This window comes from Neovison vison, chromosome 5 (assembly GCF_020171115.1).
Source record: "Neovison vison isolate M4711 chromosome 5, ASM_NN_V1, whole genome shotgun sequence".
Lineage (NCBI taxonomy): Eukaryota > Metazoa > Chordata > Mammalia > Carnivora > Mustelidae > Neogale > Neogale vison.
Genome location: NC_058095.1, coordinates 37,045,278 through 37,070,572, shown reverse-complemented (window position 1 = coordinate 37,070,572; position 25,295 = coordinate 37,045,278). Strand labels below are relative to the sequence as shown.

The window sequence follows — 25,295 nt, the reverse complement described above, 5'->3', positions numbered from 1 at the left end:
TGGAGTAGGAGAGAAACAGGATCTAATGGGATTTAACCTTTTAGACAAGTAAAGCCAGAGTTCAGTCTGGCTGCTATACTTAAGGAAAGGCTGTGCATTGGCAAAGGTTGAAGAGGGAAGACCAGCCTCCAGCCAACTCCTCACAGGACATTTCCATTACGATATGGCAAAGGCACCTCACACTCAACATGTCTAGGACCCACCTCTTTCCTTGCCCTGTGGCCCATAAACCACATCCTTTTTCAGTGTCCCCAGCTCTAGTGAACAGCACTATAATTTACACTGTTATGCAAACCGGGGCCCCACAAATTTTGCTCTGTACCTCCCTGTCATTTTCTAGATCCAAACCTAGTCATGTACCACTTTACCCCATCCCCAATTGTTCTCAAATCCGTCCTTATTAGCTCCGTTTGTTTAGGCCCTTTTGGCAAGGGCCTGTTATATGAGAGGCTCTGTTCTGAGGACGGGGGACATGGTGGTGAGCAAGGTAGACAGGGCCTTGCCTTCACAAAGCCTCTATTCTAGTGGTTAGAAACAAAGAATAAAAACGGTAATAGATGAACAAAAACAATGTCAGAGAGTAACAAATGCTGAGAAGGGAACAAATGGAGTGATAGTACAGACACTCACTCCTCAAATACGATTATCTTTCCATGATGATCGTATTTGAGGAGTGAGTATCTGTAATATCACTCCATTTGTTATGGAGTGATCTTTATATAGTGATATATAGATATAGATATAGATATCTATATATCTATCATCATGCTGTAACTGAGTTAACTGAGTTATATATAGATAGATATCTATATCTATATATGGATAGATAGATATCTATATAGGTTTCCCTCAGCACGATGAGGGTCAGATAAGGTCTCAGTTACTTGGTGGTAATAACTCTGTTGAGGGTAGACATTTTTTTTTTAAAGATTTGATTTATTTATTTAAGAGAGAGACAGAGAGACAGAAAGAATACACAAGCAGGGGGAGAGGCAGAGAGAGGGAGAAGCAGGCTCCCCGCTAAGCAGGGAGCCCAATGCGGGGCTCACTCCCAGGACCTGGAGATCATGACCTGAACTGAAGGCAGATGCCTAACCATCTGAGCCACCCAGGTGCCTCCATGGAAGGCCACTTTAAGGGGTAACTGTGACCTGAGACTGGGAAGATGAAAGGGAAATGGCCAGGAGGATATTCCTGGTAGAGGGAGCAGGAGGTTGATGAGGACAGCAAGAACAGACCCCCTGAAAATGAGCTGGGCTCTGATGTGCAGTGAGGCCCCTGAGGCTGTGCTCGTGAACAGGGAGAACAGCAGAAGGGAACCTGGAAGACAGAAGATGGATTACATACAACTGAGGCACTGGTAGACTCTGCTATAAGAAAGCAGGACCCAGGGGCGCCTGGGTGGCTCAGTGGATTAAGCCGCTGCCTTCGGCTCAGGTCATGATCCCAGGGTTCTGGGATCGAGCCCCGCATTGGGCTCTCTGCTCTGTGGGAAGCCTGCTTCCTCCTCTCTCTCTGCCTGCCTCTCGCCAACTTCTGATCTCTGTCTGTCAAATAAATAAATAAAAATAAAATCTTTAAAAAAAAAAAAAAAAAGAAAGAAAGCAGGACCTAAGACTTTAGAATTTTTTTTTTTTTTTGTAGGCTCCATGGAGCCCTGACCTAAGACTTTAAAATTGAGCAACTGAGGGAGTGAGAAAGAAACAAGCTTATGGGAGAAAGCTGTTTCAAATACATTATGTTTGGGATGTCTATACAGGAAGGCTGCAGGATATAGAAATCTGGAGCTAACAGAATTGGTAGGAGTTGGAAATAAACCAGCAGGTTGGAGGATACAAATGGCATTTAGAGCTATGGAAGTGGGCCAGTTATCAGGGAGAGAATCCAAGACCAGCATTTAGAGCTTGGGAAAAGGAAGATGAAACAAAAGAGGGAATAAAGAAAGGAAAGGAATAAAAGGAGCAATCATTGAGTTAGAAGAAAAATCAGGAGAGGGCTGTCACAAAAGACAAAGAGAAGATGTGGAAGACTAAAGGTCAGCCATGCCAAATTCTACTGACAGGTTGATGGAAACAAGGACAGCAAAGTGTCCACTGAATTTGGCAATGTGGACATGCCTGTGACTTGTAAAAAGCAATTTCAGAAAAGCAGTGAGGGAGAAACTAGAGCAGAGTGGGCTGAAGAGCAAAGAGATGAGGAGAAGAGGACAACAAGGGCAGACACAAGTCATAATGCCCTTGTATTGTTCTAAAGAATAACAGAGAAATAGGTTCAATAACTAGAGGTGAGGTCAAAGGAGGGTATTTTCAGTGTGAGAGATGCCAGAGAGTTGTTATAATGGCAGTTATCTAGGAAAGATGCATGAAGAACAAGAGATGAGTGAGGAATTAAGCTCCTGAAAAAAGAGAGGGAATGGGACCCAAAAGCCAAGTGAGAGACTGGCCTTTGATAGGAGCAGGACACTTCTACTGTGACACCAGGTGAAGTGCAAAGGTGAGTCCAGAGAGCACAGTAAGGTTTGCAGACATAGTGGGGGAGCTGAGAGAGCTCCTGTGTGACTAAATACCTTTATTTCCAAAAAAATAAATAAATAAATACCTTTATTTCCTCAGTGAGGTCCAGTGAGGAATGACTAGACTAGCCTGCAGACTCAACCACCAATTAGTTATCCACAGGCGAATTTTTCTTTTTCTTTTCTTTTTTTTTTTTTAAAGATTTTATTTATTTATTTGACAGAGAGAGATCACAAGTAGACAGAGAGGCAGGCAGAGAGAGAGAGAGGGAGCAGGCTCCCTGCTGAGCAGAGAGTCCAATGCGGGACTCGATCCCAGGACCCTGAGATCACGACCTGAGCCGAAGGCAGCGGCTTAACCCACTGAGCCACCCAGGCGTCCCCACAGGCAAATTTTTCAATAATAAAAGTGACTATGTCACCAACCTGTTTAAAATTGTTCGGCAGCTTCCCCGTCTCTTTGGGTGATGAGAAAGGCCTCCAAATGGCTTATGAGGACCTGCAAGGCCTGCCCCTGCTTACCATGTTAGCTTCAGACTTCAGTCAGCCCCTACACCATTCCCTGCACTCCAGTGCCACTGGATTTGTTTGATGTGCCAGGCTTCCTCCTGCTGCAAGGCCTTTTCATGTGCTGTTCCCTCTGCACACGCCACTCCCTCCTCCCTCCCTAAGTCACTTCCGAGTCCTTATCCAGCTCTTGGCTCAGGTGTTGTTTTCTCAGGGCAGCCTTCTCTGCCCCTGCAGTCTAAGTTTGATTCCTTCATGACACATTCTCTTGTACTATGTTCCTTTAGAGCACTTAACTCAGTTTTTAATTATATGTTCTTGATGTAATTTATTTGTTTAATGTCTCTCCTTCCCATTTCACAGGGAACACAATGTCTGCATTGGCTCCCGCTGGATCCCTGACATTTAGCAAAGTGACTGACACATAGCAGGAAGTCAATAAATATTGGTTGAGTGAACAGATGTGCAATATGGTTAAGTACCTTGACATGCACAGATATTAACAAGATACAGGTCTCCAAGGAAGCTGCAAATGAGTGGGATTACATAATACACACATGACAGAGTTCCCTCTTTAAGGAAACGCATGGTGTTAGTTACAATGGCATCATCTGGGAAAGGGTGAGGACACCTACTTTTTTTTTTTTTTTTTAGATTTTATTTATTTATTTGTCAGAGAGAGAGGGAGAGAGAGCGAGCACAGGCAGACAGAATGGCAGGCAGAGGCAGAGGGAGAAGCAGGCTCCCTGCCGAGCAAGAAGCCTGATGCGGGACTCGATCCCAGGACGCCGGGACCATGACCCGAGCCAAAGGCAGCCGCCCAACCAACTGAGCCACCCAGGCGTCCCGAGGACACCTACTTTTGATTGCTTTTGCAATCTTTGCATTCTACCTTTGCATTCTTTGAATATGTGTGTGTGTGTTACTTTTATTTTTTAATTTTTATTTAAAAATTATTTTTATTTAATAATTTTTATTTATTTAATAAATTTATTTATTTAATAATTTATTTAATAATTAATTTTTAGTTATTTTAAAAAAGATTTTATCCATTCATCTGAGAGAGAGAGCATGAGCGAGAGAGCACAAACAGGGACATCATGAGCAGGGAGAGCGGCAGAGGGAGAAAGAGAAGCAAACTCCCTGCTGAGCAGAAAGCCCAATGCAGGGCTTGATCCCAGGACCCTGGATCATGACCCCAGCTGAAGGCAGATGCTCAGCTGACTGAGCTACCCAAGCACCCCTGTTACTTTTAAAGGTAAGCAAACACACTTAAATAATAATAAAGGTAAGAAACATTAAGTGACATAAAGGAGAGAATCCCTTAAATTTCAAAGGAAAGAGGGTTACCTTAGGTAAAGGCCTCAGCAGGAAAGCTTTATAGAAAAATTATCACTTGAACAGGTGACTGAAGGATGAGTTAAGGTGAAGAAGGGAAGGAGGAAGCCATTACTGAGAAGGAACACTGAGCAAAGGGATCAGGGCTGGAAATTACCAGGCTGAAGAAAGACAATGGACACAGGATGAAAAGTAGGTGGGGGCAGAGGAGGCAGGAAGTAATGAAGCTACGAAGTTAGGGTTTAGGGCATAATGTGGAGTCCAGGCTAAGGAATTCTGACAAATGTGGCCACAGGTTGAACAGGAGAGTATAAGAATTAGATCTGTGCATGGGGGTGGCTCTTTTGCAGTCAGTGTGCAAGATGGACTGCAGGGGGAAGATGCAGGGTTAGGACCATCTTAAGACAGGAACATCAATTTGATATAAGCTCTGTTTTTTGTGTGAGAGAGAGAGAGAAAGAGAGAGAGAGAAGGAGTAGAAAGAGACTAGTTTACTTTGCATTCAAGGAGAGTATGCACTATTAGATAAGAGATATCGATACCCTGAGCCAATGTCAGACAGGAAAGGAGGGGAAGAATGCAGGCAGAGGGCAGAGATGGCACCAACCAGTCTGAACATCCTGATGAGGTATGAGGACAGTGAGAGAAATCCAGATGATAGAAATTGAGGAAGAGGGACCTGGGGAGAGATGGCAGGAAAAAAAAGATGGATCCATTCAGAACAATCTAAATTTAAAGAAGCAGAAGGTAATTAAGAAAAGTGGGGTAGGTGACTATTTGGGAAGGAGCTTAGGACTGAGGAGAGTACAGATTATGGAGTTATTTGCATCTAGATGATATGAATTTATAAGGCATCACTTGACCAGCTAAAAAAAGAATGATGAATTTCTTTTTTTTTTTTTTTTAAAGATTTTACTTATTTATTTGACAGATAGAGATCACAAGTAGGCAGAGAGGCAGGCAGAGAGAGAGAGAGAGGGAAGCAGGCTTCCTGCTGAGCAGACAGCCCCATGTGGGACTCGATCCCAGGACCCTGAGATCATGACCTGAGCCAAAGGCAGCGGCTTAACCCACTGAGCCACCCAGGCGCCCCAAGAATGATGAATTTCTTTATGGGGTGATGAGAATGATGGTTGTACAACTTTGTGAATATGCTAAAAATAGAACTGTACACTTTAAGTGAGTGAATTATATGGTATGTGAATTATATGTCAAAGTTTCTATAAAAAAAGAAGAGAAAGGATCCTGAAGAATGGAGTCAGTGATATCACCACTCTTCAGAAATTTAGTAACTTCTCAAAACCTCATAAGACAGTTGGAAAACGGGGCGCCTGGGTGGCTCAGTGGGTTAAAGCCTCTGCCTTTGGCTCAGGTCATGATCCCAGGGTCCTGGGTTTGAGCCCTGCATCGGGCTCTCTGGGCGGGGAGCCTGCTTCCTCCTCTCTCTCTCTCTGCCTGCCTCTCTGCCTACTTGTGATCTCTATCTGTCAAATGAATAAATAAAATCCTTTAAAAAAAGTGTAAAAAAAAAAAAAAGACAGTTGGAGAGTGAAGTAGCTCTTTAGGAAGGTTTTTGAGATGAGGGAAACCTGAGTGTATCCTCAGACAGAGAGGAGGAGCTAGTGGGGAATAACTGTGAGGCTTTCAGAACATAAGACTTTCCTACAAATTACATACAAGAGGACAAATACCTAATGGATTTCTTCTGTAGTGACATGAGCCTTCCACAGAATACGTAGGCTGGAACACGCTTCCCAACTGATGTGCAAGGACTTGGTTTATATCACTAAAGGAGATCTGCTTGATGTTCATCAGTTTTGCACAGATCTTATGAAGAGCATCATTTTCATGAACAAGGAGGGCATCTGAAGATCGGTACAAGTGAGAAAGAGTCAAAATGGAGTTGTAGTTCTGGACAATAACCTGGAGAGAAAAAGGTCAGAAAAAAAGAAAAGAAGAGAAAAGAGCTGTTAAGAAGGTAGACTAGAAGGGCATCCTGCCTGGGTTCACATCCCAGCTCTGTCACTTTCTAACTATATGATCTTGGACAAGTTATGTGATGTCTCCATGCCTCAGTTTTCTCACTTGTACAGCAGGGATCATAATTACACCAGCTCCTAGAATTGTAAGGATTAATGACAGAATGCAATTAAAGCACTAGAGCAGTGTCTTGCTGTTTGTAAGGGCTCAAAAAACAGTGACTATTACTATTACTATCACACTTTCTTCCTTCATTTCCTATAGTGACTGACTCACCTCTATTTTATCATTTCTCTTACAAGGTTGACCAACAGGAAATTGACCTATATATAAAATTCCTCTCAATGGAAAGAAAGGAGGTGTGCCTGGGTGGCTCAGTGGGTTAAGCCGCTGCCTTCGGCTCAGGTCATGATCTCAGGGTCCTGGGATCGAGTCCCGCATCGGGCTCTCTGCTCAGCAGGGAGCCTGCTTCCCTCTCTCTCTGCCTGCCTCTCCATCTACTTGTGATTTCTCTCTGTCAAATAAATAAATAAAATCTTTAAAAAAAAAAAACAAAAAACCTCTGCCTTGGGCTCAGGTCACTATCTCAGAGTCCTGGGATCCAGCCCCGCCTCAGACTCTCTGCTCAGCAGGAAGCCTGCTTCTTCTTCTCTCTGCCTGCTTGTGATCTCTGTCTGTCAAATAAATAAATAAAATCTTAAAAAAAAAAATAAAAAATAAAGAAAGAAAGGAAAAGTCTTCAAAGGTTGGCAATGGCATGATGAACCCCAACATGAGGTCAAGGTCCCTCCTTTACATACTGTAGCCTCAGGGACAAACCCAGGAATGGGTTTCTGAGAGAAGATGCACAATTATCTCCTTTGGATTTTTTTTTTTTTTTATTTTATTTATTTCAGAGAGGGAGAATGAGTGAGAGGGAGCATGACAGGGGGAAGGTCAGAGGGAGAAACAGACTCCCTGCTCAGCAGGGAGCCTGATGTGGGGCTCCATCCCAGGACTTCAGGATCATGACCTGAGCTGAAAGTGGTCGCTTAACCAACTAAGCCACCCAGGTGCCCCTCCTTTGGAGTTTTTAAAAACAAGAACACCTCACTCGTTTGGAAAAGTTTAAGCAAAGTTAAATGAATTGCTCACAAAAGTACTATATAATATAATGAATGACTCCTGATGTGGTAACTTGGTATTTCTAAAGAAAGGGTGAGAGCAATATTTTACCTATATTTATCTCACTGCAAAGAATATAAAATATAAAATTTTCTTTTTCTTTTTTTAGTAAGTTTCATTTAAGTACTCTCTATACCCCATGTGGGGCTCAAACTCAAAACCCTAAGATCAAGAGTCACATGCTTTTCCAACTAAGTCAGACAGATGCCCCCAAAATATAAAATTTTTCAAAATTTTCATACCTCACCAGTTCTATAAGGCCATATAATGTGATTCATTTTCAAAGAATTTGAGTACTGATCTTGTAAATTCTGTGTAACAAAGGCTCCTAGCCCTGATCCTGTGCCCCCAGCCATACTCATTATGATGAAAAAACCACTCAAAGAGTCACATTTCTCCACTTCCTTCTGGATTAGGTTCATTATAGATTCTTCATGCCTGGGTCCATGAACAGAGTAACTATGCAACACAAAGAAACAAATAAAAACACCTTTCAATTTACTCAGAAAGAGGCAATGCAGAGAGGAATATATACAATACAGAAGGTTTTTTAAACACATGGATGTGAACTAGCTCTTATGAAAGGTATAGGTGCCCTGATTGATAAAATTTAAATGTTAAATATATTGAACAGGAGAATAGCCCTGCGGGGACAGGGAATTTACTGGGTACAGAAAATTCTCTTTTATAGGCCATTCCTGTAGCTGAAGACTTCAGTTACCAGGTACTTCTGCAAGTTTATGGTACAAAATAATATTCACTATTTATAGTAATTCTCCTAAAGCAGTAGTTCTCAAACTTCGCTGAACATTAGAATCACAGAGGGAAGCTTTAAAAAAAATTCCAACATCCGGACTTCATCGTAAATCAATTAAATCAGGGCGCCTGGGTGGCTCAGTGGGTTAAGCCTCTGCCTTCAGCTCAGGTCATGATCTCAGAGTTCTGGGATCGAGTCCCGCATTAAGCTCTCTGCTTGGTGGGGAGCCTGCTCCCTCCTCTCTCTCTCTCTCTGCCTGCCTCTCTGCCTACTTATGATCTCTCTCTGTCAAAAAGATAAATAAAATTTTTTTAAAAAAATCAATTAAATCAGAATTTCTGAAAGTAAGACCCACACATCGGAATTTTCCAAAGAACCCCAAGACATACTACTGCCTTGTTGTGTTCCCCATTAGCTGGAATACCTGCTAAAGATATTGTTTTGATAATACGTTAGTTGGTGGGATAACAGTGAAGAGGTTGAAAACCCTGTAGGAAGAGAGCTTTGGTTTTATCATTACCTGGACCAGAAGCAGAGACACCCATGAGATAGAATGAAGAGTTTCTTCTGGGTGAAGTCACACTCTAAATTTTAAAATAGCAACTTCAGGATTATGTACTTGGTATATCAACTGTGCAGCAGTAACTATGCTGACAGGGTAGCTGTATCTAAACCAAAAATCATGAGGAATTACTCTTACCCATATGCCCAGTTGTTTCCAGAACCTTGTTTTTGACAGAAGCACGAATGCTGACCATATTTCCATCGGCCAGACTGGGCAGCCTTTGATAGTGTCTGACTGGTAACTTTAGGTTCCATATCGACAAGTATGGCCCGGGCAATTGGAACTAGAGAGAGGAAAAAGACCAAAAGAAAAATATTTCATCTGTCTTATTCAGGTTATTTCAGAGTACAAATTTCTAGGTCCAAAAAAAAAAAAAAAATTCCAAAGATTAAGGATAGAAAGATCTGTCATACTGCTTAGAAATTAAGGTGTGCAGGAGCACCTGGGTAGCTCAGTGGGTTAAGCCTCTGCCTTCGGCTCAGGTCATGATCTCAGGGTCCTGGGATCCTTCCTCTCTCTCTGCCTGCCTCTCTGTTTACTTGTGATCTCTCTCTGTCAGATGAATAAATAAAATCTTAAAAAAAAAAAAAAAACTAAATTAGAGGCTCAGTCATTTAGCATCTGCCTTCAGCTCAGGTCATGATCCCAGGGTCCTGGGATGGAGCCCCACATCAAGCTCCCTGCTTGGTGGGAAGCCTATTTCTCTCTCGCCCCTTCCCCCTGCTGGTGTTTCCTCTCTCGCCGTCTCTCTCTGTCAAATAAATGAATAAAATATTTTAAAATTTAATTAATTAATTAATTAACTAAAGGGATGCTTGGGTAACTCAGTTGTTAAGCGTCTGCCTTTGGCATCAGGTCATGATCCTAGGGTCCTGGGATCGAGTTCTGCATCAGGCTTTTTGATCATTGTGGAACCTGCTTCTCTCTCTGCCTCGTGCTCTCCCTCTTGTGCTCTTGCTTTCTCTCTCTCTCTCTCTTTCTCTGACAAATAAATAAATAAAATCTTAAAAGAATTAATTAAAATTAAGATTAAAAGTCATAGGACAATTCCTCACTTGCTTGAACATTTGTAGTTTCACAGTATTTTAAAGATAAATTCTTAAGCTTTTTAGCACTGCATACCAGGACTTCCAGGATTTGAGCCCTGCCTGCTTTGCATCCCCATTCATCAGTCTCTGTACTCCCTCCTTCTCTGTCTTCTGTTTCAACAATCCTGACCCACTTTCTGTGCCCATGCTATTTTATACATCTGAATGTGCTACTCTGCTAATGTGGATTCATTGTGGGTCATATCACATCACACTGAGATTAAGTTTTATCTCTTCCACCAGTCCTTCTAGGGCTAGACTGATGTTGTTTTCATCTCCGTGTTCCCAGCACCGTACATGGGACATTGTAAGCTCTTAACAGATGTTTGTAGACCTGACCCAGTGATCATTTTAGCCTTCACTGATCCGTTCTACTTAGTAGAATGCTAGACATTATGAACCATCTGCAAAAACCTGCTACTGCCCACCATAACAAAGGGCTATGAGCAAAGTCATTCTCTGCTGAGCAGAGAGCCTGATGCGGGACTCGATCCCAGGACCCTGAGATCATGATCTGAGCCGAAGGCAGCGGCTTAACCCACTGAGCCACCCAGGCGCCCCTCTAATTTAGTTTTTAAGTAACCTCTACACACAGTGTGGGGCTTGAACTCACAACCCTGTTATCAAAAGTCACAAGCTCTACCAACTGAACCAGCCAGGTGCCCCATCAGATGACTTGTTAAATACAGCAGTATGGAAGAGAGATACGACAGACACAAGAGTTAAGGCAGGGAAATAGAAGGAATGTCTTGAAATAATCCAGGTGAGAGAGGACAAGATCCAGAACTAAGCCAATGGCAGTGAAGATAGATAGGGGAGAAGAGATATGTAGGAGGTAAAGTAAGCAGATCATTATGTTTGATGGTATGTGGGCAGAAAGAACCCAAGTTCTAAATGAAAAAATAATGAATGCCCTAAGGTATGGAGATGCTGAGTTTGAGGTACACATGAGGATGCAGGTGGAGATGTCCACTAATCAGTCTGCAGCTTGGAAGAGAGGCTGCAGATCTGAGAATCACCAGTGTCAAGAAGTGGCAAATTACAAGAGTAACTGAAATTAGCCAGAGAGAACTATACCAGAGAGGATTACACCAGTGAGGAGAGATATAGCCTGAGATGCAACCAGTGGAGAAGAAAAGTTCAGAGATTAAGGAGGAGTTTGAAGGAGGGAGTTTTTGTTGTTTCTTTTTTAAATATTTAATTTATTTATTTGACACAGAGAGAGAGATCACAAGTAGGCAGAGAGGGAAGGAGAAGCAGTCTCCCTGCTGAGAGAGAGCCTGAATTCAGAGCTCGATCCCAAGACCCTGAGATCATGACCTGAACTGAAGGCAGAGGCTTAACCCAGGCACCCCTCAAGGAGGAAGTTTTATAGTTAATGTTATAAAATCCAGGAATGAATTGAGAAAGAAACAATCACAACAATCTAGTAATTAGGAGATTACTAGGAACTTTTTTTTTTTTTTAAAGATTTTATTTTATTTATTTGACAGAGAGAGATCACAAGCAGGCAGAGAGGCAGGCAGAGAGAGAGGAGGAAGCAGGCTCCCTGCTGAGCAGAGAGCCCGATGCGGGCCTCGATCCCAGGACCCTGAGATCATGACCTGAGCCGAAGGCAGCGGCTTAACCCACTGAGCCACCCAGGCGCCCACTTTTTTTTTTTTTTTTTTTAAGAGAGGTGGGGAGAGGCAGAGGGAGAGGGAGAGAGAGAATATTAAGTTTGCTCCACACCCAGTATAGAGCCCGATGCAGGGCCTGATCTCAGAATCCTGAGATCATGACCTGAGCTGAAATCAAGAGTTGGACACTTAACCGACTGAGCTACCAGGTTCCCCACTAGGAACTTTTTAAAAAAAATTAGCATATAATGTACTATTGGTTTCAGAGGCATAGGTCTGTGATTCATCAGTCTTATATAATACCCAGTGTTCATTACACCACATGCCCTCCTTAATGTTCATCACCCAGTTACCCCATCCCCCTAGTTCTCTAGGAACTTTTCTTTGAGGACTTCAGTGGTGGTGTAGGGCTAAAGCAGGACTGTAGTTGGGTAAAGAGGGTTCTCCTTTGAGAATCTTAGATGAGAAGGTAAAGGGATAAGAAGGAAAAGAAAAGCTTGGGGTGCCTGGTGGGCTCAGTTAGTAAAGCATGTAACTCTTGATCTTGGGGTTGTGAGTTTGAGCCCCACGTTGGGGGTAGAGTTTATTTAAAAAAAAAAAAATTGCAAAGCTTATTCCAAATCCTTGCACCATGTACCACCTCAGTGCATAGACCCAAAATGCAATAAAAGTTTTTTCTTAAAGATTTTATTTATTTGACAGAGAGAGAGAGTGCACAAGCAGGGGGAGTGGCAGGCAAAGAGGAGGGAGAAGCAAGTTCCCTGTTAACCTGGGAGCCCGAAGTAGGGCTCAATCCCAGGACTCTGGGATCATGATCTGAGTCAAAGGCAGACACTTAACCCACTGAGCCACCCAGGTGCCCCAGGGAATAAGTCTTTAAAAAACAAAACAGAACAAATCAAAACAAAACAAGAGAAAAAAGAAGTAAGTCATATGTTGTTTGGTAGGTTGGTGAGATCTGGGCATGCTCATGTGCTGAGGGTAAGTTGCCACTAGAGAGGCAAAGGTTGTTAACACAGAAACAAAGGGCTATGAGCAAAGTCATTCCCTAGAAAAATGGGAAGAGTTGGGGTTCAGACACCATGCGGAGGACGTGGCCTTGAAGAGATGTCAGAGTAAGGGAGAGGAATAAGATGCATCACACATACCTCCATTTTCCTCTTCACTGAAGAATCTTTCTTTGCAAGATGCTTGATATGCCTCATTCTCTCTTTTAGAGCAGAGTCCCTGGGGACAGTGTGAGTCAGTATATAGAGCATCAAATACTTCAAAACCAATCTGATTACCACACTGACCAAGTTGCACTGTTACTACTGACATGCTGAGAGGCAAACTAGGCCTATTCCCTCAAAAAAGTGAGCAACCTGTAATAGAAAAATATAGGCTTTGAGAACCACTACAGTACTAATAAACAAGGAACAAATAAAATATCATATGTACATTGATAAAAATGTAACTTTTTTTTTTAAAGATTTTATTTATTTATTTGACAGAGAGAGATCACAAGTAGGCAGAGAGGCAGGCAGAGAGAGAGAGGAGGAAACAGGCTCCCCGCTGAGCAGAGAGCCCAATGCGGGACTCGATCCCAGGATCCTGAGATCATGACCTGAGCCGAAGGCAGCGGCTCAACCCACTGAGCCACCCAGGCGCCCCGATAAAAATGTAACTTAAAAATGCCATACATATGGTGTTATAGATGAAATAGTTAGGTTGTCTAAGGAACTAATCATTCAAGGAAGTTGTTTTCTTTCTCTACATGGTTTTGGGATTTGGAATTTACTGCACCCAAATGCATTCAAAGACAGCTCAATAGTTACTGAAATCTGATTTGTAGTCACTGTGTCCCCAAGCATGCATTTAAAACAAAACAAAACAAAACAAAACGAATGCTAGTTGAAGGAATTCCTAGTTCAACTTCAACTACAATGACACACAGAACACAGATGTTAGCTCAACAACTGTACATTTAATTAACATTAATTTTCTCTCTTCTAACTAATGACTTTCTCTCTCTCCAAATAAATCATCTTCTGGTCTGGTAACTACAGTAACACAAGAAATATGTGCGTTTAGCTCAGGTAGAGAGCAAGGAAGACAAAGCTTGGAAAGGGAGGACTAGATGAAATAGGAGACCGAACCTTCACTATTTTTAACAATGAAAAGAGAATTTTTGGTAAAGACCTCACACCAGGTCTTTGCAGCACCGGAAAGAACAGCGGCTAGTGGCTTTTTCGAGCCAGACTGTACTCAAAATTTTCCAATAACCTTGCAAACTAAGTATTCTCATTTAATAGATAAGAAAACTGAGACTCTGAAAGGTTATGTGACTTTCACAAGGCCACTGAAATAGAACAGCAAAACCAAGTTTCTCCCTTTCTCCACTAGCCCCAGGAGCTCCCCATAAACCCCACTCACTGATAGACCCAGAACCAGCCGTTTCCGTCCTGTTCAAACTTCAGAGGGCCAACCCCCTCATCATGCGCATGTTCACTTTCAATTAAAAAAAAAAAAAAACTACTGAGGACGAATGCGCATGTTCACAAACTAAGAGTTTTGTTGGTTTTTTTTTCCTATTCAGAAAGGTTAATTACGCATGTTCAATTTCAATTTATCAACTTCAGACTAGGTACGCATGCTCATTGTCCATCAAAAGCTTTAGCCGACAATGCGCATGATCTAGCTACCTCAAGCGGCTTCGGTCGGGGTTCTGCGCATGTTTCTGCCAGTACCTGGCTCCAGGCGATAGCTCTACGCATGTTCATTGCCCTCAGTTCGGCTTCACACAACCTTGTACGCATGCTCTACCGCTGAACTTGAGGAGCCAGTCTAGGGCCTAGGCGCAGACGCACTGAGCCCAAGCAGCCGGTGATGGCGGCAGCAGCGGCGGTGGCTGCGGCGGGTCCGGGCCCATGAGGCGACGACGGAGGCGGGACGGCTTTTACCCAGCGCCGGACTTCCGAGACAGGGAAGCTGAGGACATGGCAGGAGTATTTGACATAGACCTGGACCAGCCAGAGGACGCGGGCTCTGAGGATGAGCTGGAGGAGGGGGTGAGGCCCGGGGTCCCGGGGGGCCCGAGGTGACAGGGCCAGGGCGGCGGCGCGGGCCCTGGAAGCCCGGCGCGTCGGCGAGCTCGGAGACCCGGGGAAGGGGGGGCGCAAGTAGTCTCCAGGAGGAGCTTAGGCGCCGCGCGGTCCGAGGCAGGGGAGCGGGTGGGGCAGACCTGGCCCTAGGTGTGAGGCCGCTTTGGGGTTCGCAGGTGCAGGTCGCGCCTGTAGCCGCAGGTCGCGCCTGTAGCCCTAGATCAGCGCAGCCTGGAGCAGTCTTATTTGTGGAGGGAACGAGAAAGGGCGCGTGGTCGATTCCTCTAGCTTTGAACTTGAGTGTGGCGGGGCGCGAGTGGTGTAAGCGCGTGTTGGGGGGAGGGGGACTGCGCTTTCTGGGTGTCCCTTAAGTGCAGGTGAAGTGCGGAAGGGTTTCCCTTCGAGTGTAAGTTTTCAAGTATTAAATCTTCAGACCTCCCACAACCACCTCTCTTCTCGGCCTGTCGCTTCTCTCCTAGGAAGCGCTCAGCTGTTAGAAGTGACAGCTGAAAACTTCTGTCGGGAGTAGCGCTGCCGCTGCTGTTACAGCCACCAGGAGTTTTATTTCGGGAGCAAGGGGGCTCTGCTGCATCTTCCAGGGTTTGTTTGTTTGCTTTTTTTTTTTTAAACACCCTCTTCCGTGTGACTTTTTTTTTTCTTAAAGCATTTACAATGGCACACGGCATTTGTAACTTTCCCCCTAGTTGAAGATGTCTACATTTTTTCAAAATACTTTGTGTAATTTGGGGGTGGAAAAAAACCAGTGTTGACAGCTGTGATTTGGCTTGCCAAAAATAAATTGCTTGTACTGAGACTTGTGAATGGTGGTGTGAGGGCTTTCCTTGCTGTAATTTAGGGTACTAAATTTAGAATTGTTTTTTTCCTAATGCGTAGCTTGGTTTTACCTTTGCTGTCTTAATAGTTTGTTATTCTTTATGGAATATCATTCTTTTTTCAAGATAAAGTTATTGCAAAATCACATACTGCACTTGAAGTTCAAAAATACTGTTGTCATACTAAGTCACTGATTCTGGGCAAATGATCACTCGTGGTAACCTCATGATAATTTAGATTTTAAATCCCACTGTCTAGGTGAGCACATGAGTTAAGGACTGGTGTCAGATATTTGCTCCATGTAAGAGACTTCCCTTTTCCTCACCTGATTTTCCTCTCCTGGAAAGTAATTTGTGCCCTGCTTGATGCCAAAAGATTGAGATGCTATTAAAAAAAAAAGAGCTTTGAACATTGTAAGAAACTAAGTGGGCTGAAATAATACTGTCTTTTCATAATGAAATGAGTCTAAATAAAAATCACAGTTTGTAAGGTGGGTATTGAGTTGTATACTTTTTAGTATGTCTGCCTGCAGAATTCCAGGTACACGACATACAATTTGAAACAGATATGGAATTACTTTGACTATGTATTGCATGCTCTCATTAATTATATTGGCTCCATATGGCAGCGGCTTTGGACCGGGACAAGGGAGAAAACTGGTAATTCAGGAGAAGTTAAAGCAGTTGAAAGTAAAACACTGTATTTAGATTTCTGTTACAAAATGGGATCTCCTTGAGATGTGTTTTGGCCTGCTCCTGTACATTCATTTTGTTGGGTACAAGCAAACAGGTTTTGAGAGTGTGTGGAAGAGGAGGCCAGAGAGATTGGTAGAAATATGAAAGAGAAAGAAATATGACCACTACCCTGGGGAGGGGAACTTTGGAGAAAAAGCAAAGGTAAAGAGGATTTTGAGGAAGAGCCTTCAGTAGAATATATCTTACTTAGCAATGCTTTTGGAGTTGAAAATATTTCTTTTGAATGTGTTATTCCAAGAGATTCCTCAAGGTAGACAAGTGAAAAGAGTTGAGAATGGGATTGGGTTGGCCACTTGAGGAAATGCAGTGACATCCAGGTTTCTCTAAAACAAAATACAAAAATTCTGAAAAACAAGAGAAGTTTAGAATCTTGGAAAATCTGGGTAGTCGTGAATATGCAACACTTAGTACACAAGCTTTTAAAACATTGGTCTCAGAGAAGCCCCACTTCATCATTGTATAGCAAGGAAACTGAGGCATAAACCAGAGAGGTGATTGCTCAAGACTACATAAATAACTAGTAGTTAACTAGTAGTGTCTTCTGATTCCATTCAGCCTGCAGGCTTCATTGCACAGCTTCTTCATTGCATTTACTTGTCTTGTTCATTCTGTACCTCTTTGTGGTGGGTTAAAAGTTAATTCAAATCCCTCTAGGCATTGTCCCTGACTGTGTGACTTTTTTTTTTTTTTTTTTAAGATTTTACATATTTGGGAGAGAGAGAGACAGCACAAGCAGGCAGAGCACCAGACAGAGGGAGAGGGAGAAGCAGGCTCGCCAAGCAGGGAGCCTGCTATGGGGCTCTGTCCCAGGACTCTGGAATCATGACCTGAGCTAAAGGCAGGTGCTTAACTGACTGAGCCACCCAGGTGCCCCTAACTGTATGATTTAGAATAAATTGCTTAATGGGGCGCCTGGGTGGCTCAGTGGGTTAAGCCGCTGCCTTCGGCTCAGGTCATGATCTCAGGGTCCTGGGATCGAGGCCCGCATCGGGCTCTCTGCTCAGCAGGGAGCCTGCTTCCTCCTCTCTCTCTGTCTGCCTCTCTGCCTACTTGTGATCTCTGTCTGTCAAATAAATAAATAAAATCTTAAAAAAAAAAAAAAGAATAAATTGCTTAATCTGACACTATTTTCTTCTCTGTAAGATGAGGATTATGTGAGTTAAAGTATATAAAATATTGTCCTCTTAAAACATTCTGGCATATTAAGCAGTTAGCTTGTTCATGGAAATACAGCTTGTCAGTCTTACTCATTGTCAAAAAACCAAACGTTCAAGTTTACCCTCGTTTTTGCCTAGAGACTTGATAAATGCAGTTATACCAGAGGTGCTGCATTTTTGAAACTAGGGTTTTTTAAATTAGTTAGAGCTATATGCCTTTTTAGATATGTTACACTAACTAAATTTATATTAGCCAATATATATGTTTATACAGCATAGTTAATTCTTCAGTGAGTAAAGGGTGTCTTCATGAGGACAGTAAATGAAAGCATTTATGGATAAAGCTGAATGTCTCTTAACTAAGAAAAGATTGAATACCTCAGAAGACTATATTAAAAAGCAATGGGTAAGAGTGTTTTTTGGGAGGGGGCTGGCTGGGTGGGTTTGGATCTTTTTTGTTTGTTTTTCACTGGTGGTGGTATAATTTGGGGAGAGTGAGTTGAAACTAAGGGAAAGTTTTCCTCTAGAGATTTTCATTAGATTATGAATATGTTGTAAACTTCTGTTTTCTATAGAGGCACAAAAACAGTACTAATCCTTAATTTTTACTCTACTAATTCAAAATTTGAAGTAGTCACAGAGGCTTACTGCATGAGTTTCAGATTGGGATATCAGATTTTTATTGAGCAAAAAGTTTAAAATTTTTTAGTGCTTTGAAAAATATAGTGCTAAAGCAAATATTCACTGTTACGAAAAATTATAGAAAAACATCAGTAGTTCTCCTGCATTATAATAGGCATTATAAAGCAGTTTCTTTTTTTTTTCTTTTTTTTTTTTTTTAAAGATTTTATTTATTTATTTGACAGACAGAGATCACAAGTAGGCAGAGAGGCAGGCAGAGAGAGAGAGAGAGAGGAGGGAGCAGGCTTCCCGCTGAGGAGAGAGCCCGATGCGGGGCTCGATCCCAGGACCCTGGGATCATGACCTGAGCCGAAGGCAGAGGCTTTAACCCTCTGAGCCACCCAGGCGCCCCTATAAAGCAGTTTTAAGTAGCTCAAGATTTTGAGCAAGGTTTACTCCTTTTCTCCCAATTCATTGATTTTCTGAATCTTATTTTATAATGAAATGTCTGTAACAAGCAGGCAAGTGGATAAATCATATAATGGATATCTGGATTAAGGATATTTCACCCATTATGTAACAACTTATTTACATTTTTATGAAATATTCTCTCTTTGATTGGAATTTTAGGCATATTAAGTTGAATTTATATACAATTTTAACTTAAAACTTGGGAAATAGTTTGGTGGGTGGTTTGAAACATACCTTGAATAGTTCCTTAAGTGAGCAGGATTCATGTTGTCAATCATAGTAGCACATGAAGAAAAGCATTAAGTCATAAAAAGTCATAAAGCTTAAAGCGGAGGGAAAAAAAATCTAACTGAAAAGTTTCCTATGAAAGAGTTGTCTATGTATTATATAATGTTAGCCTGATGCTTCAGGTGTGAGACTTTTCTAAAGGTCGCGTGGGCCACAGAAAAGCATTGTGCCTCAAATGTTTCTGCTCCAGAAGGTAACGGTAGGAAGTTATAAACACAGATGGAGGTGGTAATACAGGCCTGGCTGGCTTTGGAAATGAAATATAGCCGCAGGCCATATCTTTCTAGGTGGCTTCAAAGTCATGGTTTAATGTTAACTACCCTGTGGTCTTTAATTTAAAATTAAGTAAAACTAACATTAAAGTAAAAACAATTATGTATTACTACTTTTATCACATTTAAGAGAAGTTAGTCTTTTGTCTTTAAAGCGAAGCCCTTCACATTATATGTGAAGCCCTGGAGACCAAAAAAGCCTTTAACCATAACTACTCCTACCACCCCCCCCAAAAAGAAACTGTATCAAGTTGAAACTGCAAGAATTTTTTTCCCCTTGCTATTGCCCCATCCCTTTAGCTCAGTCTAACATTGAAACTTACATGCCTTCAACCTGACTTGTTCACACCATGAGTAAATTTTGGCTTAAAACTTATAGTTTTGGGGGGACATTTAAGCATCCTTTGTTTAAGAATACTATCAGTTTTCTTTGTGTAGCTTGAATGTATACTGGTACCTTTTTTTTTTTTTAAGGTTTTATTTATTTATTTGACAAACAGAGATCACAAGTAGGCAGAGAGGCAGGCAGAAGAGAGAGAGAGAGGAGGAAGCAGCCTCCCTGCTAAGCAGAGAGCCTGATGTGGGGCTTGATCCCAGGACCCTGAGACCATGACCTGAGCTGAAAGCAGAGGCTTTAACCCACTGAGCCACCCAGGCGCCCCTGTACTGGTACCTTTGAAGGAAGTTATGTTCAACTAAACATTTTATAAATTATTCTAAAATGTTCAATAAAAACTTAAAAACTTACCGTTTTTTTAAAATACTTAAATTCCAGTTAGCCTACAGTGTAATATTAGTTTTAGGTATACAATTTAGTGATTCAGCACTTAAAAAAAACCATTATTGAGAGCCCAATTAAGGGATATCCTTTTGTATAAATTGAAAGACTCATAACCAGACTGTATTCAAGAATACTTACTTTAAAGCTATATTTTATAATATTCATAACTGAATTTCTACTGCCCAGGGTTGGTTTTTTTTGGCAATTCTGTGACTTTTAGTGTATTTATAGAGTTGTACAACCACCACTGCAATTTAGTTTTAAAACATTTTTATCGCCTTAAAAGAAACTGGGCCCATTTAGAGTCACTACTGCCACCTCTATCCCTAGGTAACCAGGGGTCTACTTTCCATCTCTGTAAATTTGCTTTTTCTGGACATTCCATATAAATTGAATCATTCAGTATGTGGACTTTGTGTCTGGCTCCTTTCACATAACATGACGTTTTTGAAGATCAGCTATGTCATAGTATGTACATAGAACCAAGTTGTATTCCATTGTATGTGTCAACCACATTTTATTTATGAGTTCACCAGTTGATACTCATTGCAATTGTTCAGTTTTTGACTGTTGTGAATAATGCTGCTAAGAACATTTGTACCCAACTCTTTATGGAACATATATTTTTATTTTTATTGGGTAGATACCTATGAGGAGATTTGCAGGGTTATATGTTAAGTCTATGTTTAATTTTTCAAGAAACTGCCAAACTATTAAAGAAGTTGTACCGTTTTATATTCCTGACAGTAGTTTACCAGTGTTCTAATTTCTCTCCTTCTTGCCCAACTTACTTTTCTGTCTTTTTAATTATAGCCATCCTGTGGATATGAAGGGTTATCTCAGTGTGATTTTGATTTGCATTTGCATTTCTGTAATGGCTGATGATGTTGAACATCTTTTCAGGTGCTTATTGACCATTTGTGTATCTTGTTTGGAGAAATACCTGTTCAGATTCTAACATACTTTTTAAAAATTGGGTTATTTTTAAATTTTTGAGTTGTAGAAATTCTTTATATATTCTTACTCTGTGGGTTTTCTTTTCACTTTCTTAACTTTGGAAGTGCAAAAGTTTTACATTTTGAATAAGTCCAGTTTATTGGTTTTTTTTTTTTTCTTGAATCATTTGTGCTTTTGGTGATGTGTCTTTTTTAAAGATTTTTTTTTATTTATTTGAGAGAGAGAAAGAGCGCGCGCGCGCGCTCTCGCACAAGTGGGGGCAGGGACAGAGAGACAAGCGGACTCCCTGCTGAGCAGGAAGCCTGACATGGAGCTCTATCCCAGGACCCTGGGATCAGGACTAAGCAAAGGAAGATGCTTAATTGACTGAGCCACTCAGGTGCACCTTGGTGATGTGTCTTAAGAAATTATTGCTTATCCCAAGATCATGAAGAATTACTCTAGGTTTCTTGTTGGAGTTTTGTAGTTTTAGCTCTTATATTTAGGCCTGTGATCAATTTTTTTTAAAGGTTTACTTACTTATTTGAGAGAGAGTATGTACATGCAACGTGAAGGGACAGAGGGAGAGGGAGAGAGAATCCCAAGCAGACTCCATGCTAAGTGTGGAGCCTGATGTAGGGCTCAATCCCATGACCCTGAGATAACTACCAGAGCAGAAACCAAGAGTCTGACATCCAGCCAGCTGTGCTAGCCAGACACCCCAGGCTTGTGATGAATTTTAAGTTAATTTTTTAGTGTGGTGGAATATGGTGTGAAGTAGGGAGCTGAAGTAATTTTTTTGCATGTGGATATCCAAATGTTCCAGGACCATTTATTGAAAGACTGTCTCTTTCCCATTGAATTTTCTTGGCTCGTTGTCAAAAATTAGTTAACCATAATGTAAGGGTTTATTTCTGGACTCATTTCTATTTCATTCATCTCTATGTCTGTCCTTATCCCAGTATCTCATTGCCTTCGTTGGTGTTGCTTTGTTGTAAATACATTTTAAAATAAGGAAATGTCAGTTCTCCAACTTTGTTCTCCTTTTTTCAAGATTGTTCTAGCTATTTTGGGTCCCTTGCATTTCTGTATGAGTTTTATAGTGAGATTGTCAATTTCTGTAAGAAAGAAACCTGGGCTTTTGATAGGATTGTGTTGAACCTATATACCAGTTTTGCTAGTATAGCCATTTTAAACAGTATTAAGTCGTCAGATCCATGAAATGGAATGTCTTTTATTTAGATCTATACTGTGGTCAGAATAAATGTTTGGCGGGCGTGACTCTTGACAATTTGAGGGTGATTCTTATTTATTTTGCTTTGATCAGCCACATCATACAGTATAGTGTCTTGGACTGGTTGTGGTTACTATAGGCTTAGTTAGGTTGTAGTTACATGTTATGTTAGTCTTGTGTATCAGAATCATATCAGAATAGCACTTTATGTAAATAATTTGATTTAGTAATTCATATTTAAAATCTGGTGTCTTTAGTTTCACAATACACAAAATTTATCTTTTGAATAAATGTAATTTTTAAAGGAGCTATCATCCAGTTTTTTTTGTAGATCATTATTGAGTAGCATCAGTAGTGTAATTGTCATAGAAAGCTAAAAATGAAATCCCTGTGGTATTGTGTACCTTATTTTGTTCATCATGACATTTGCCTGTTATTAAAGTATAGAGAGTTTTTAAGCTGGTTTATTTCATTCATTTCTCTTTTAGTAGTAGGGTGAAGCATTACATATTTTGCTTTTATGTTTATGAGGTTATTTATTTTTACAACTTTAACGTATTTTTCAGGGTCAGTTAAATGAAAGCATGGACCATGGGGGAGTTGGACCATATGAACTGTAAGTTTATATGAAAAGATTTCATTGTGCTGTCTTTCTTTACAAGTAGGTTTTATAAGTTCTAGTTTGTAGCCATCATGTGATTCCAGTAATCTGTTCTTAATTATCTAGTCATATATGTAAACTTGGTTTATTGAGTTTAGCTCTAATATAGTAATATATCCAGGTTTTGAGATCATATATAGATTTTAAGAGAAAGATATTCATTCTGATTAACACTAGACTGAATATGAGTCTGAATGGGTTAGAAATTTTTACTAGGTTAATAGAGTCAACTTTTCTTTGTTAAAAATAAAATTTTTAGAAATGCCTTCAAAGTCAAATGTTTTTTGTTTTACTTGTAATATGTCATTCATACAGAGATCTCAAGCCATCTTAGGCAAACTCTGTTAAGTGAAAATGGTGATTAATCTGCTCTATACCCTAAACTTAAGTAAAAACCATGGGTTGGGGGTAGACCAAGATCTCTCATATAAAAAGCATTGAAGGAACAAATTGCCACTTAAATGCCACTTTTGGAGTCTTTAAAGCAAGCTAATAGTAGATATGGAAAGGTTCAGGGATACATTCTATTAGCAAGAATTTTTGTAGCATAAAGACTTGAACTAATCAGGTACTTTTACAAAGTTCCCAGATCTTCTGAAGTTGCTAAATGAAGTTGGATAATACTTAGTCTCATAGACATTTTGAATGAACTAAATATGAATAGTCAGAAGACTTTTTTCCTTTGTCAACTTGCTCAATAAACTTGTTCTAATTTATCTTAGTTTGGGGGTGCTCAGTGTTTCAAAAAATAAGTAGCATATTCTGTAAACAAGCAGATAAGCAATTATCAAGTCATCCTAATCTTGACTTACCTTGTCATTGAATCATTAGTTTATTGAGAGTCCGGATGGTAAATTTGTTATGTACCTTTTCCTTTTTACTTATTTGTATTAAATTATAGTAAACTGAAGGTAATTTAACTTTTTGAAAATTTACTTTTGGTTTTAATTTTCTTCTCAGTGGCATGGAACATTGTGAGAAATTTGAAATTTCGGAAACTAGTGTGAACAGAGGGCCAGAAAAAATCAGACCAGAATGTTTTGAGCTACTTCGGGTACTTGGTAAAGGGGGCTATGGAAAGGTAGGAAGTATTTTTGAAATAAGAGCTGTTGTCTATCTTGGGTAGGTTAATTTTTGGTGGGGGATAGGTTAATTTTTTTTTTTTTAATTTTTATTAACATATAATGTATTACTTGCCCCAGGGGTACAGGTCTGTGAATCATCAGGCTTACACATTTCACAGCACTCACCATAGCACATACCCTCCCCAATGTCCATAACCCAGCCACCCTGCCCCTACTCCCCCACCCCCAGCAACCCTCAGTTTGTTTTGTGAGATAAAGAATCTCTTATGGTTTGTCTCCCTTCCTGTTCCCATCTTGTTTGATTTTTTTGTTCCCTACCCCGCATAACCCCCCGCCCTGTATATACTCATTCAGCAGTCCTCTTCAGTCTTTGCTAGCTATCAGCAAAGGATATGATCGCTTAACCTGATACTGTTTGGAGGATGTACAGAAGTTCTCTTCCTCCCAACATAAACATAAAAGACTGACACATAATAGGCACTCAGTCAATATTTGTTGAATAAATAAATAGACAACATTGCCAGTCAAAGTCTGTTATTAGAGGAATCCTTCCTTCTTTTGGTTAAAGGGTATCCTCTATAGGTATCCTCTTAAAAAACAAACCATTCCTTACTTTTAATGCGCATGGCATATTGCTAAATGTTACTGAGATCTAAATCTGAATTGGTTTCCTTTGACTTGCAGTATTTGGAGGTTTAGAGTTAGGGAAGCTGAAGAATCTAAGAAGGGAGAAGAAAAAGGAAGAGAACTGCTTAGCTTCATATTTTGCCCACGTCTTTCTAACTTGTGACCTTATCTTTATGTGTGCTGCCCAGGAAAATTTATACCTAGCTATTCTTTATCAAAAGGTAGAATTTGGATAACATTTTAGTAGTTAAGTTTAAGAACTATTTATGCTACTGTGTAGTGTTAATTTTTTCATTGCATGACATTTGTAGTTTCTTCTTAGGCTTAAGGACACATTCTGATTTGTTCTAATCATCTTGAATGTGGAACACATGCACTTTGAGTCTCACATTGTTTTAGCTATTGCATGATAAAGTTTTATATAGTTAGCCATTTTAAGGAATAGGTAAACAGTAATTCCTGTCAACTATTATTAAAGTTTTATGTGAAGCAAGAACAGTGGCACTCCTAGAAGAAATTTACAAATAATTTATAATTTTTACTTTTGGTATTCTGCCTCTGGGAACCCTGATTATAGCTTTTTCCAAGCAAACTTGGATTTTGTGTATATAGTTATATAGATTGTTCATTATTAGATGATCACTGACCGACTTGGCCACCAGATGTCAGCAGACCAAATAGAACAGTCCCATGTTTCGCAGATTTCATTACTAAAGCTTTAATATAGTCTGCTCTTTCAGCTTATCATTTTTGCACAGTCTTTGTGTTACTAGTTTTTATAAGAATATAAACTGTTGTATCTGTTTCCTATAAATAGAAATTAAGGGAGTGTGACTAACCCAGTTCAGCTTTTAGTAACAAACACTTTTTTATTTTTTATCCAGGTTTTTCAAGTACGAAAAGTAACAGGAGCAAATACTGGGAAGATATTTGCCATGAAGGTGCTTAAAAAGGTGATTC

At 40.6% G+C, this 25,295-nt stretch overlaps 2 protein-coding genes across 12 annotated transcripts in view; one reads left to right on the top strand and one right to left on the bottom strand.

The window, feature by feature from the left end:
• Positions 1-14,126, bottom strand: part of TUBD1 (tubulin delta 1) — a 31,461-nt gene extending 17,335 nt beyond the window's left edge. Inside the window, exons 1-5 of one of the 2 annotated variants that reach the window (XM_044248543.1) lie at positions 13,946-14,126; positions 12,679-12,894; positions 8,959-9,106; positions 7,744-7,960; positions 6,049-6,280 (exon numbers count right to left, since the gene is read on the bottom strand). In XM_044248543.1, coding sequence (XP_044104478.1) covers positions 6,049-6,280; positions 7,744-7,960; positions 8,959-9,106; positions 12,679-12,850 — 769 coding nt within the window. In that variant the 5' untranslated portion in view covers positions 12,851-12,894; positions 13,946-14,126. Of the gene's footprint in view, positions 1-6,048; positions 6,281-7,743; positions 7,961-8,958; positions 9,107-12,678; positions 12,895-13,945 lie in introns of those variants that run through there. The other variant, XM_044248544.1, reaches the window with a different exon arrangement.
• Positions 14,127-14,389: 263 nt separating this feature from the next.
• RPS6KB1 (ribosomal protein S6 kinase B1) overlaps positions 14,390-25,295 on the top strand; it is a 53,608-nt gene continuing 42,702 nt past the window's right edge. For 3 of the 10 annotated variants that reach the window (XM_044248538.1, XM_044248541.1, XM_044248539.1), the window contains exons 1-4: positions 14,390-14,580; positions 22,529-22,578; positions 23,584-23,704; positions 25,220-25,288. In XM_044248538.1, coding sequence (XP_044104473.1) covers positions 14,440-14,580; positions 22,529-22,578; positions 23,584-23,704; positions 25,220-25,288 — 381 coding nt within the window. In that variant the 5' untranslated portion in view covers positions 14,390-14,439. Of the gene's footprint in view, positions 14,581-15,096; positions 15,214-22,528; positions 22,579-23,127; positions 23,133-23,583; positions 23,705-25,219; positions 25,289-25,295 lie in introns of those variants that run through there. The other 7 variants (XM_044248540.1, XR_006384551.1, XM_044248533.1 and 4 more) reach the window with 7 other exon arrangements.